Source organism: Alexandromys fortis, unplaced genomic scaffold (assembly GCF_014885135.2).
Source record: "Alexandromys fortis isolate MF-2015 unplaced genomic scaffold, M_Fortis_MF-2015_v1.1 scaffold_254, whole genome shotgun sequence".
Lineage (NCBI taxonomy): Eukaryota > Metazoa > Chordata > Mammalia > Rodentia > Cricetidae > Alexandromys > Alexandromys fortis.
The window spans coordinates 990,160-1,004,517 of NW_026068130.1; the positions used below are offsets into that span (position 1 = coordinate 990,160).

The window sequence follows — 14,358 nt, forward strand, 5'->3', positions numbered from 1 at the left end:
GAGACAGGGTTTGGGGGTGGAGTGGGGCTAACACAGACCTCACTGTTGTTGCTGGGCATTATTTCACACACACACACACACACACACACACACACACACCACACAAAGACCCACAGGCAAAAATCGAGGGGAAAATAGTTTTTTTTTTCAGGTGCTAAAAATATTGTCAGGAAATACTTTTCAGCAACGTGCTGTTTTAGGTCCCCCCCTGGACTCAAGGGCGCCTTTGTCTCTACCACAGAAAATCCACATTTATCACAACCAAAATCGTTTTATCAAGCAGGCTCATGTTCTCAGGAAACTTGAGCCCCCCAAGAGGCCTGTGACACTTTAATTTAGGGCCCGACTGTGTGTGCCTGTTTTGGTAGGGGAGCCCCAGAGCCACCTACCAGATGTTCAGGCCTTAGGAAACCGTGAAGGTCAAGATGGGGAACACTATTGTTGTTCTGCCTGGTCGGGGGGATTGGGCTAGTCAGCTTATCCCACACGGCAGGCCTGAGGCTGCCGCCCACCCCTGCCTCTTTCTGCCTTCCCTTTGGATGTAGCTGGAGAAACCCAAACTCCCCTGCAGCAGCTCCTTCCATCACACAGTACAAACAGAAGCTCCCTCCCCACTAGTGACCCTTGACTGTTCCAGGATGGGGTGGGAGAGGCCTCAGGGCCCAGGGCAGGTGGGGAGGAGAAGCACATAGCGTACCCACAGGTGAGACTAGACAGTCCGCCTCGACAGAGGGGAAGGACACCATACCTGCACAGCATCTGCACATGGGGTCTGCCAACCCCAGTGCCCATGACGTGACCTTTGCTATTGATGCTCAGCATGTGCTCCCCAAATGGCTACAGCTTGCTTCTTTTCAAGCAAATGGGAACTGAAAAGGCCAACGCAGGTGAGGCTCAGGCAGAGCTTTCCCACCCGCTTGATCGGCCTATGGGAAGCTCCGAGTCCACTCGAGGTACAGGGTGACCGGGAACACGTGCAGATGCGGGCCTGGGCTCCACCAGGTACCTTGGAGGCCAGCTCCTTCAGGGACAACTCTATTTCCTGCTTCCTGAAAACCGAGGCAGCTGACACAGGATAGGCCTGTAGACCTGGAGAAACCACAGCTGATAAAGTCACGCTGCTGGGATATTTTTTAAAGGCCTTGGGAAAACTCCGATGACATCGTGCCAAGGAAAACATTTGGGAAACAGCATTCGGAGCAGCGTGCCCCTTACAACCATCCTAAGTGTGTGTTCTGGAGGCGGGAACAGCTCAGGTTTCCCCTCTGAAGGAGTGGGGTTCGGATCATGTGCGGTGGTGTGATCTTTACTTGCCTCCTGCGAGGTTTTATTTTCTCGTATAACAATCTTCCTGTCAGGTATGGATCACATATTCCAGATGGTCTCCAAAGACTGGATCACCCAGGAATACTGCAGGGACCTCGGTTTGTGTAACAAACTCCGTGATGCTCTGCAGTGACCAAGCTGTCCAGTGACATTTCTCAGCTGCATCTTCATTGTCACACCGCACGGGATGTATTTTTTAAAAAAACGTCAGTGTTTTAGACATCTCAAATAAACAGGGCATGTCAAATGCATCCCGCTCCAGCACAGTCAAGAGGAGCCTTTGCCTCCTGCTCCAGCTCTGACGCTGACCAATCTTGGTGTGACACTGAGCTCTCAGTCTGGGCCCAAGCCCTTCTGTTCTGTTTGTCTTCTCCCTACACTGACCTGAGAGGCTGGTAAGGCCAGTGGCTCCAGACTGGGGCATCCCAGGGGTGTGCGTGGCCAGAGCCCCCGGGTCACGAGAATAAGGATGTTAGTACCCTCAGTATGTCCCAGATCCCTCAGTGGAGGTTGCACGATGGCATGTGTCTGTCCGATTTTGTGTTATCTCTGGTAAGAACCCGATCAATGCCTGATTCTTGGCCCTCTGTGTGTATGTGTACCTGTTTGTCTGTCTCTCTACTCTCCTCAACCCCTGGAGGGGATGAGCAGGCAGAGGCTCATCTCTGGAGCCACACATGGGTTCCAGGTCTAACAACATACGTGTAAACTCCAGGCTCGACGAGGAGCCCTGGGGCTCCACCGTGGCAGGACCAGGCCTGAGGGCCACTTTCTCATTTTCATAGATATCCAGAGAGCCTGCTCAGATTGCTCAGGTTAGGGGCAGAGCTAAGGCACCCATCTGAAGCTAGCACCTCTCAGATGGATGTTGGGATCCATCAGACTTTGTACAGGCCAGGAACCAAATGTGGGGCGGTCCAAAAAAAAAAAAAAAAAAAAAAAAAAAAAAAAAAAAAAAAAAAAAAAAAAAAAAAAACTGCCTGCTTCCCTTGGAAGTGGGACTGGGCAATTCCAGTAGTGAGGTTTCATAACCCTTTCCTCCCAGACTCTGGGGAGGACAAGAGCCAGAAGGCTAGGTCCCCCATCACCTGCATAGCCTGAATCATTCACCCCAGCCGCCTTCTTCCTTGGCCCTCACCTCTGCCGAGGGATCCCATTCTGTCCTCTTTAGTCTGCGTTCCTGTGCCTTCAGCTCCACTGGGCAAGGCCCAAATGAGTGAGCTGTGGGGTCCTGGGTTTGACCAACAGATCTGATCCTGACCTATCTGATCCTGGCCCAGATGCAGCTTCCTCACCCCCACACACTGGTCTCAGAGCGTGGCTGGGAAGGCCTTTCACAAGCACCAGCCCTCTGCCCAGGGCAGGAGTCACCAGACTCTGACACATACGAATGTGCACACGCCTTCGAAAATGTTTAGAGAAATGCAATATATTCTTTAGAAAAATCCCTTTTCCCCAAATACATTCTTTTATGTTGAATAAGTAACAGCAATATTCCCCGCAGCGATTCAAATACTCAAAGTGCAGCATTCTCAGAAGCCCTCATTGTACTCAATGTTCTTCCGAGCAGCCCGTGTAAAGGCCCCAGATCACCAGGGAGCACCTTGGCTGGACCACAGCGTCTTTCACTTTGGTGCTGAGAAGTACCCAGGCCCCTCACCGCTAAAGCGTGTCCTCAGCTTCCAGGTACATCTACGGGATACCTCCTCAGCTGGCAGCTTCAGTTCCACCGATGTCCCCAGGACACCAGTGAGCCCTGCGAGGACAGGAAGAGGCATGAACACTGCATGTGGGCTCCTTGAATGAGCAATGGAGGAGCTCCCTGGCCTCCTGTGCCAGTCGCCAGCTTCTGGGCCACTCTTGGGACCTTGAGCAGGGAGGTCAATACTATTCCAAGGGAACTGCAGCCAAGGGAAGGAGGAAGGTGAGGCCCAAGTAGAAAGCCCCACTTCCTCAGTTCTGGATGGGTCAGGCCATCCACTCTCCTATGCCAGGCTCAGTGTTGGCTGGTGCCTGGAAACTGTAGGTGGGCATAGAGCAGGCCACCTTTGTCCAGGGAAGCCATTGCCAAGGGGTCCCTGTGCTCTTCCTTTCAGAGCCTCAGGATCTTTCTTCACACCGTCTTCAGTGAACCAGCCTGTCTTCCCACCTCGGCTGCGCAGGGTCTGGTTCCTAAGTTCAGCCAAAGGTCTGACAGGATGGCTGGTTTTAAGTCTGGCGGTCTTGGAGTCAATGACAGGCTGTCACACACCTCGGCCACAGCTACATGACTGCGACTGGATGGGCTCCAGGAGCCTCTGGCCTTTCCTGCCCCATGCCAGCATCCTCAAAGATGCTTTGGGAGGTTCGGGCAGAAGCACAAGCCGTGGGGCAACCTGCACCCTGTGGTGTAGGCAAGCATTTACCAGGCTCACCGATCATCTAGGGGTACTGGAAATACCATTTACAATGCCAAAGAGCCTGGGGAAGAGAAGCCATTCTGACCACTACCGAATAGGAGAGAGGTTTACAGATGCCATCAGCTGAGGCAGGAGCAGGTTCCGGTAAAACGATGGGATGGCCTCGGTGTCTCCTTTGCACCAGAGCAGGATTCCCTACTGGTACTTGCCAGCACTTTTTGTGTGGAAATGGGAGATGCTGGAACAGCTTCTTATCTCCCACGGCCAGCGAGTCACGGACTTGTAGCTGAGCCATTTCCAGCCACCTGCCACGGCACCGGGACTGCAGTTCCTGGATGTGGAAGAGTCTGTGGTCTCTGGATATGGGGTGTGGCCGCTGGCCTCGCAGGACACTGTGTTTTTGGCTCTTGCCGGTGGAAATGTTTTCCATGTGTTTCCCTGTGTTTACAGATCTGAGGGCATGGAATGCAGCCCGTGGTGAGGGAGCTGGTCTGACAGGGCCCAGTTACCAGTGCTTGGCCCAGTAGCAGGGCCAATGTGGGAATGGATCCCCGGGCTGGTATGGGCTGAGAGGTGGTCAATGCGCCTGCTCCTTGCAGCAGGAAGGAATATTAAAGAGCAGTGACCAACAACGTGGTCCAGCCCAACCTATGTGTTCCCCACAGGCAGGACTTCTGCAGTCTGAGGAGGAGCTGAAGGAATAGCATGCTTTGGTTGGTAGCTGCCTATATGTGCATCTTCTCACGACACACCAATGCTTGTTGAGCTTGCCCCCCGCCCCAAGTGGGCATAGCACCAGTTTCCCCAGTAGCACAGGGCTCTAACGTCACCCCCAGAGCCTGCTGTTCCGGCTGGTTGCTGCAGGCCACAGGCAGGTAGCGAAGGAACTGCAGTGGAGGCCATTGCTTAGCCCAGAATGTCTAGTCACTGTGGGACTGCTGCTGTTGCCGCCATCCTGCCTCATGCAGTTGCTTCTTCAGGCTAGCCACCTGGGGACACAGGAGAGCTTCAGTCAGGTGGGAAGTGACCCATGGAGAGTTACATCAGGAAGGGCTGGGGGAGGCTGCAGCCCATAGCTCCCAAGGGAGTGTGCATGGGCTAGAAACAGTGGGTAGACAGGCAGAAGGCCTCTTTCCATCGGATTAGGCCCGCCATGATGAACATCGGTGAGCATCCTATGAATAGTGAAGGGGATTGTTTTTTCTGTTAAGGCCAGAAATATACTTAGAATGACTGGATTAAAATAAGCATTGCTAGTGGGGCACGAAACTAAATTGAAGGTAATGCTGGGCCGTCACTTGGCCTCTCTGTATCTCCGTTTCCTTTTCATAAAATAAGGGGTTTTGACTATCAGTGGTTCTAAGGTTCTTATGACTCAGCAGCTCAGCTGCGGGCTGTGGCAGGGCTCAACACACATGTACTTGTGTGCGTGCACTGTATGCACACTCCTGAGGTTCTGTGCACACATGTATTTGTGTGAGTGCACTGTGTGCACACTCCCGAGGCTCAGTGCACACATGTACTTGTGTATATGCACTGCATGCACACTCTTGAGACTCTGTGTACACATGTACTTGTTTGCATGCACTGTATGCACACTGCCGAGGTTCTGTGCACACATGTATTTGTGTGAGTGCACTGTGTGCACACTCCTGAGGCTCAGTGCACACATGTACTTGTGTGCGTGCACTGTATGCACACTCCCGAGATTCTGTGACACATGTATTTGTGTGAGTGCACTGTATGCACACTCCTGAATCTCAGCCCACATGTACTTGTGTGAGTGTGCTGTGTGCACACTTTTGAGGCTCTGTGCACACATTTACTTGTGTGAGTGCACTGTATACACACTCCTGAGGCTCTGTGCACACATGTACGTGTGTATATGCACTGTGTGCACATTTCTGAGGCTCAGCACGCATGTACTTGTGTGAATGCACTGTGTGCACACTCCTGAGGCTCAGTGCACACATGTACTTGTGCGAGTGCACTGTATGCACACTCCTGAGGTTCTGTGCACATATGTACTTGTGTATATGCACTGTGTGCACATTTCTGAGGCTCAGCACACATGTACTTGTGTGAATGCACTGTGGCCACACTCCTGAGGCTCAGTGCACACATGTACTTGTGTATATGCACTGTGTGCACATTTCTGAGGCTCAGTGAACACATGTACTTGTGTATATGCACTGCAGGTACACTCCTGAGGCTCAGTGCACACATGTACTTGTGTATATGCACTGTGTGCACATTTCTGAGGCTCAGTGAACACATGTACTTGTGTATATGCACTGCAGGTACACTCCTGAGGCTCAGTGCACACATGTACTTGTGTATATGCACTGTGTGCACATTTCTGAGGCTCAGTGAACACATGTACTTGTGTATATGCACTGTGTGCACACTCCTGAGGCTCTGTGCACACATGTACTTGTGTGCACATAGTTATGTACACTCCTGAGGCTCTGTGCACACATGTACTTGTGTGTGCACAGTTATGTACACTCCTGAGGCTCTGTGCTCAGATGCACTTTCCCAACCTACTAAGCTGCTCACGTGCTGATGGTCTCCCCATGACTCAAAGGACAAGTGTGGGGCCACCACTGCTAGCTGCACACAACAGGCAGTCTCTGCATGTCCCTCGTGCCTGGTCAGAGTCATGGCTACCTCTGACTGGAATCATCCTCTCAGGGGGCAGGGCAGTGGAGGTCCAGAACCCATGTTCTACCACTCATTGATCTGTGGATGACCCATGGAGCCACTCATAAAAGGGCAGACATACAGCGTACGCTAGGAATTAAGGCTCCCAACAGAGGCCATGTGGTTACCCTTGGGGTGCCATGGGGGCAAAGGCCCTTCCTTTTCCCTTATGCAGCCCTGCTCAGAGGACAGGGGCTGCTGGCCCTACCTGCCTTTCCAGGACCATCACCCTCTGCTGGTGTATCTGCTCACGGGACTCTAGAGCCTGTGTGGCCTGCAGCTGGGCCTCGTGGAGCCTCTCGGCCTCAGCTGCCAGGTCCCGCTGGTGCTGGGCAGCCAGCTCTCGGAGCCACTGGGTGTGGGCCTGTTCCAGCTTGGCCATCTGGGCCTGGAGTGAGAACACGGGCACTGAGGGCTGCCGGGATCCTGGGGTCAGGTCCAGTGGGATGCCCCACCCTACCTTTGGGGCTGCACTTCCTGTCTTGGCCCCACTGCTTTCGGCAGGGGTGCTGGCCCTGGCCCAGAACCAGCAACAGACCTGGAGCTGGCATACATACATACTCAGCCCTCAGGTTTTGAGTCCAGGCCACCTGCTAAGGGTTTTGCTGGGCTGGAGCCCAAGCCACAGGCCCCAGGAGTGGGCCTTAAATCTGTGTGAACAGCATCCCAGGTTCCCTTGGAGGTCACTGAATTTTGATGATTATTCATCCTCCCTGAAGGTAGTCAACTGGAATGGGGGGTGTCCCATGGTGGAAGGGGAGACTGAACCCTCAAAGGAGCACAGGTTGGTATCAGGCCCTGGGCTTAGAAGACATATATGGCTCCATCCTCCAAGCATGCTTGATCCTCCATTCTGTTTCTTGTGCCATTCAGCCTGGCTCACAAAGGGCCTCACTAGTCCCCCCATTCCTAAAAGACTGTCCCTAGTGCTGACCCAGTTCTGTCTAGAGCTCTGAAGGGGTCTCTGGTGGATTTCACTGTTGTCTCTCAGTCTCAGCTTGGCACTTGTCACAGACAGTGACCTGTCTAGCTGCCTTTTCTGTACATGTGCCTGTATACACAGATGACACTCACAGGCATGAGATACACGTGGGTCCACCCCTTGAGGGCCGCACCATTTGAACCTGCCCCAGGTTTACCCCCCCCCCAAGCTTACATACCATAGAATGCCATTGACTCAGCTCACCTGCAGCTGCTGGCTCTGCCGCAGGGCCCCGTCTACTTCCTGCTGTAGGCTGCTCAGAGACTGGAGCAGTAGCTCCTTCTTAGCTCCCAGCATTGCTGTGTCCTCCTCCTTCCTCAGGGTCTCCTGCTCTGCCTGCAGGGAGAGGGAGGCAGAACCGTGGTGGAATTTAGGGTCTTTCTTGAAGAGGTGCAATATTAGGTCAGACTTCCCTCTGGAGAGTAAAGGGCGCTTCCGGGATGGAGTCCAAGTCTCCTGGTGGAGTTGGCAACGGTACTGCCCCCTATCTAGGTCTATTGGCATCTGCAGCCACAGCAGGAATTAAGGAGAAGGGGCAAGTGTCTGCCCTGTTTTGGACCAGCAGAAGTTCCTGTAGTGATCTTTGGTAAGGGATGTGGCATTTGAAGATCTATGTCTCTACCTCTTACAAGACTCCCTCAGGCTTCTTGAGCCCTACATGCCTCTATGCCCTTTTGCAATGCACAGGACCTGCTAACTGCACAGCCAAAGCCACGGATTTGACTATGGTCATTGTCACAGTGCCAACAAGCCTGTGTCAGAGTGGCATAGCTCTCTCTGCCATCCATCCTGGGACAAAGCCCTCTTAGTCACTCACCCCCAGCAGGGTGGATGCAGGCTAGGAGGAGTAGCCTGGAGGTTAGCTGTGAGACATAATCATTTTCCATGAGGAGGTCAGGGATCCTTTCACCTTTCAGCGGGGACCTCAGGAAGACAGAGCTGATGAAGAATCCTCTCCTTTGAGATCAGCAGAAGCCTACCTACTCACACCAGTAGCCTGGAATGGCTGCACGGTGCTCTTGGAAACCTAGGGGATCCTGGCTTTATAGTCTCACCAGGCTGGCCATCACTAAGGCAGGATTAGAGCCAGTCTGCCTCTGTGGTCACTGCTATGCCTGCCTGCTGCTGGCCTGCTGGGGTTATGTTCCGTGCCATGCAGCGCCCTTTCCAGTGCTAGAAAAACCCACTCTTGTCATCTGGGGCCTGGAGTCCACGCGAAACTCTCAGGGACCTTGGGATATAGTGAGCTGTTTGCACGGGCAAGGTTATAAGGTCAGGGTCTGAGCCCTAAAAAAAAAAAATAAAATAAAAACTTTCTTCAGCACTGAGAAAAACAAAGAGTTCTCTCCACTGAAAAGGGAACCCTGTTTCTTTAAAAAAAAAATCTAGCTACACTGCTAGAAATGCATGTTATAAAGAGAAGAGAAAAGTGAAATCCAAAATAAATAATGTTCACATCCGGGTTTCCCCTCCTGAGACACCAATAAAGGGTTTATGGGTTTGTGGGCCCCTCACAGCTGACCTCCTGCAACTAATTAGCTGTTCCTGCCCTCCCCCTCTCAGGCCCCAAGGACCCAATGCTGGCATTATGCCCATAGCTTGCTCTGTTACCCCTAGGCAGTGCCACCTCCCCTTGCCCTAGCAACCTCCGGGAAGGCACGATCCTACTCCCCGCCCAGGCTCAGGCTGGGAATAGCTCATCTTTCCCTCCAGCAGCTACAGGAAGACTCCGGTGACTCTATCCTACTGATGCCACCTTCCCTTTGTGGGAGGGCAGGTGGCCTTTTACGGAAAAGCTGGTTGGTGACTTTTGTAAATACCCTGGCCCTGCTGGCTCCTGTACTCTGGGCAGGCTGGGGTGGAGGGTGAGTCAAGAGGCCTTGAGAGGGGCAGCCTACCTTGGAACCCATGCCTGAGGCCCTCAATGTCTCAACTCAAACATTCCTGGCTCCGCTGTTTTGCAATGGAGACCCCAAAAGCCCTGAGTAATCAGGTTGCTGATGCTACTTGGCCAGCCTGGGAGATTTTTTTTTTTTTTTTTTTTTCGAGACAGGGTTTCTCTGTAGCTTTTTGGTTCCTGTCCTGGAACTAGCTCTTGTAGACCAGGCTGGTCTCGAACTCACAGAGATCCACCTGCTTCTGCCTCCCCAGTGCTGGGATTAAAGGCGTGGGCCACCACCTCCTGGCCAGCCTGGGAGATTCTGTCCTCCCCTCCGGTCTTCCACATGCCATCACCTCCTGACTCCCTGGGCCTTTTCTGTCTTGGAGAGGGCAGCGAGGGTATCAGAGCTCTGTGATCACAGACTAGCCTGGTGCTCTGTGAAGCTAGCTTGAATGGGCCGTGTGGCCGTGTCCTGCTCCTTCCTGCTTCTTTGTAGCACAGTGGACACCGGGCTGCAGCATTCTGTCTTGTACCCTGACTTGCGCTGAGCAATGACCATCCCTAGCCCTACACAGCATCAACACTGCCCCGGTCTCATGGCCTGCCTGTCTGCTCTGCTCTACGCGAGCTTAGTGGTACTCTATGAGAAATGTGGGGGCAGGGGTAGGCTATGAATATGGAGAGAGGTTTGCAGAACCGACACAGCACATGGCATCCTCAAAGTCGGGTGCTATTTCCACTGTGAGCAGAACCCAGGGACCCAGGAGGTAGCTCATTTTGGGGGCAGAGCTGGCCACAAAGTCAGGGGTGGTCCAAGGAGGGTGTTTCACCTCCCTCAACGACAATCAAGATGGGTGCGTTGCCACCACCAGAGGTCTCTACAAGGTGCTTGGAAGCTTTGGGTCCGGCTCTGAACTTGGCACCATTGCCAGGCCAAATGCAGACACTGAAGCCTGCTGGACCAATCTTTCCTTTCCCCGGCATCCGCAGATCTCCCCCCACTTCTTGCAGCCCTTCCCTCCATCTCTAGGAATCTTTTCCTCCTCAAAACCAATACCTGTATGAGGCGCGTGCGCAGCGCCGCGAGCTCCCCCTGTAGGCGGGCCCGTTCGGTGCGCAGGGAAGTGGTTTGCTCCCGTAGGGCTCGCCTCTCTGCCCGCTGGGTCGTTGCAGCTTCCCGTTCCCTGCGACTCTGCAGGAGCACCTGGGTGGAGAGAAGCTGCATGTGCGTGGGCCAGGGATGAGGATCCTTGGCCTCTTGGAGCCAGGCAGTCTGTCTGAGGACGGTCTTGGGCTCAGCTTATTGTTTTCCCCCAAACCTGCTAATAACCCCTCCCTCTGGAGGTGCCTACTGTAGAGCAAAAAAGTCAGTCCTCTCACTCCCTGTGATGTCCTTCCAACCGGCTTTCCTGCCTGTCATCTGGGAATTGGATGTTTCTGGGTCACTGCACGACTTCACACTTGCCTCTGGCATCTGCCTAGGCTTCCTTTTTTTTTTTTCTTAATGAAAACATTTAATTGTGGTGGCTTCCTTACAGTTCAGAAGTTTAGTCCATTATTTTCTAGGTGGGAAGCAAAGTGGCGTGTGGATAGACATGGTGCTGAAGAATGGCCTGAGGGGGTCTTACATCTTGATCCCTCAGGCAACAGGAAGTGATCTGACTCACTGGGCATTGCTTGAACATATATGAGACCTCAAAGCCAGCCTCCACAGTGACACACTTCCTCCACCAAGACCACACGGGATCCAACAAGGTCACACCTCCTAATAATGCCACTCCCTTTAAATGTATTTTTTTGTGTTTTTTCGAGACAGGGTTTCTCTGTATAGCTTTGGAGCCTGTCCTGGCACTTGCTCTGTAGACCAAGCTGGCCTCGAACACACAGAGATACACCTGCCCCTGCCTCAGGAGTGCTGGGATTAAAGGCGTGGGCCACCACCTCCTCTAGGCCTCCTTTTATACTGAAGAACATTTTAGGTATTCAGATGCAGCGTCTTGCCACAGTGAGCAGGTTCATTGCCTCTTGGTGACAGATAGACCCTTTCCTCCTGGGAGCCCTCCTCCTGGGGTCCCTTACCTGCTTCAAGGGCTCCAGCTGCCTCCCCATCTCTGTAAGGCTCTGACTGTGCCTGCTGCTCTCTTCCAGGGCCTGGCGCAGGGTGTCTACTTGCTCCTAGGAAGAGAGAGAGAGAGAGAGAGAGAGAGAGAGAGAGAGAGAGAGAGAGAGAGAGAGAGAGAGAGAGAGAGCCTGAGCGTCATGGCGTCTGCTGGAGAGCNAGAGAGAGAGAGAGAGAGAGAGAGAGAGAGAGAGAGAGAGAGAGAGAGAGAGAGAGAGAACCTGAGCGTCATGGCGTCTGCTGGAGAGCCAAGGACATGGTTGAGGACAATGTGCTGTGCTTTAACTGGTCAGTGGATGGTGCAACAGCAAAGGGATGGAGGACTCTTTAGATTTTCTTTGGCTTCATTAGGAAGGACAGAACAGGGGCTGGAGAGATGGCTCAGAGGTACTGAGTTCGGTTCCCAGCAACCATATGGTAGCTCATGACAACCTACAATGAGATCTGAGGCCCTCTTCTGGCATGCAGGCATACATGCAGACAGAGCACTGTACATATAACAAATAAATCTCTTTTTTAAAAAAGGACAGAACAGGCTATCAAGCACCCTAAACCTGTTCCTTGGGCCCCAACTGATGGGGAGTTGAGGGGCGTGTATGTATGTGTTCATAAGGCTTGTGTACATGTGTGTAGGTGCTTATCCCTATACATGGGGAAGCTAGAAGGATGTTGTACATCGTCCATGATTATTCTCCACCTTAGTTTTTTTAATTTATTTTTGTTTTATGTGTGAGAGTATTTGCCTGCATGTACACGTGTGTACTGCACGCATGCCCGGTGCCTGAGAAGGTCAGAAATGAGCTTTGTTTGATTGGATTCCCTAGAACTAGAGTTATGGAATCACCATGTGGTTGCTGTGAATCGTGTATATACTCGGGTTCTCCGCAAAGGAAGCAAGTGCTTTTAACCCCCAACCCATTTTTCCAGCTCCTCCTCAATTTTTGAGACAGGGCATCTTACTGAACCGAGAGCTCCTTTATCCCACTAAGCTGATTGATTAGTGTGTTCAGGGCTCCACCTGCCCCCTGCTCAGAGCTGAGGTCACAGACACACCCCTGTCTACTCTGTGCTCATTCACCTATCCCATCACGCTGGCCACCATGGTTTTAATATTCTCCTCCAAAATTTTGTTAGCATATCTCAGATATCATCTACCTTGTAAACTGACAAAACCAAACGAAAAGTACCCAACCAACAAACAGCCATCAAGCCCACACAGACATAAAGACCCACATGAAACTGATTCAAGCAAGCCCTCTTCTGCTGCACCAGAGCCCAGCCCCTCTAGGGAGCATGTGCACAAGGGAGGCCCAGCTCAGCTGGTAGAGAGTGTGCCTAACATGCATGAAGTGCCACGTTTGATCCCTAACACCAACCAGGCACGATGGTGTTTTCCTGTAAAGGAAGTACTAGGGAGATGGAGGCAGGAAAATTAGAAGTTCAAAGTCACCCTTAGTTAGGTACTGAGGCTAGCCTGGGCTACGTGACTCTAAAAAAATAAAAATAAAACCTACCAACCAGACAAACAAACAGAAACTACTGCAGGGCACAGATCAAATCACAGCTAGGGGAAACTGAAGAAGCTCAAACACCAACTGGTCACGCATTCCACATTCACAAAGTAGAAAACAGCAAAAAAAAAAAAAAGACCCCCCAATATAATAAAGAGTTGATAAGAGTTGAAATGCATAGATGAGATGCAAACAAGAGAAGAGATAAAAGTTGAATATTTGAAAAGACAGACTTTGAGGAAGGCAGATTAAGAATAACAGACTAGCAATGCAATGGTTAGGGACAGCGGGGTGTATGGGTCCAGCCACACCTCCACCCAGTAAACCATTGTGCACAGGTAGGCATTCATGTAACATATTTGCACCTGTGTGTAAGCCATCTGAGGTTGGAGGTGTTGAGCAGATGTATATACAGGTTCTTGGCATGCCTAACTCCCAAATGACACGCCGATCCAAAAAGTGGCAGAGACAAAGACTGGCCCGGAATGGAGATTAGCGTGCACAGCAGGAGCTGTAGGGTGGAGTAGGTACCCTGTCTTGAAAAGCTGATTCCCGTGCGGTTTCTATCCCTCCATTGATAGACAAGGGCAGGTAGTGCAACAATTCTTTTTATAGCATGAAATATTCTTAGCACAGATAAATCCAAACAAATGTGACATCACTAAAGGATTACAGCTGCAAACATTTGACAGCAACCGTAGCCTCATGTCTGCCGTGTAAGCCCCGGCAAACGTGCGCCTCCAAGGCAGGCCAGGTGCCTCCGGACTGGAACCCAGAGCTTGGTCCTGAGGCTTCCATATGCTGGCAGGAGAGAGAGAGAGAGAGAGAGAGAGAGAGAGAGAGAGAGAGAGAGAGAGAGAGAGAGAGAGAGCGAGCGAGCGCGCAGTGGGCTGTGTAATGCCAGTGGAGTTGTTCAGGGTGTGCTTGCCACAGGGGAGGCCTGGGCAGGAGTCCAAGGACTCTTCAGGCGCCGCTGGGACTATGGGGCTGTGACCTGGTGCCACAGAGAACATCAGTGGCCTCTCCCCTGGGGTATGAGGAATGTGCATGGGGTGGGGGCGGCAATTCTTGGTTCCTCTGCTCGAAATCTTATCCAGATGCATGTGTCCTGGTGTTGGATGGATGCATGTCCTCATGCTGCAGACATGGCTGGACATACATGGCTGGACATACATGGCTCCCTGGGGGTAGTCCTATGTGTCCTGTCATTCTGCTGGGTCCCTAGGACAGTCCTCTGTGTCTGCCATTCTGCTGGGTCCCCTGAATAACCTTTGTGTCCCATTTTTTTCTCTTGGGTCCCAGGATAGCCATGTGTGCCTTGTTGTTCATCTAGATTCTCAGGGCAGCCCTGTGTGCCCTGTTGTTCTGCTGGTCCTGGAGTAGCCCTGGCAACGGGAAGGAGTTGCTCTCAAACAAGAGTTGTACTGTTTGCATAG

The 14,358-nt window shown here is 52.3% G+C and overlaps 1 protein-coding gene across 9 annotated transcripts in view; it reads right to left on the reverse strand.

Annotated features, from left to right (window-relative positions):
• Window positions 1–2,471: 2,471 nt before the first annotated feature.
• Window positions 2,472–14,358, reverse strand: part of Crocc2 (ciliary rootlet coiled-coil, rootletin family member 2) — a 66,749-nt gene continuing 54,862 nt past the window's right edge. For 5 of the 9 annotated variants that reach the window (XM_050126006.1, XM_050126003.1, XM_050125999.1 and 2 more), the window contains 4 exons: window positions 11,372–11,467; window positions 10,350–10,511; window positions 7,615–7,746; window positions 2,472–4,714 (listed from right to left, as the gene is read on the reverse strand). In XM_050126006.1, the coding sequence (XP_049981963.1) occupies window positions 4,646–4,714; window positions 7,615–7,746; window positions 10,350–10,511; window positions 11,372–11,467 (459 nt within the window). In that variant the 3' untranslated portion in view covers window positions 2,472–4,645. Of the gene's footprint in view, window positions 4,715–7,614; window positions 7,747–10,349; window positions 10,512–11,371; window positions 11,468–14,358 lie in introns of those variants that run through there. The other 4 variants (XM_050126002.1, XM_050126004.1, XR_007589253.1 and 1 more) reach the window with 4 other exon arrangements.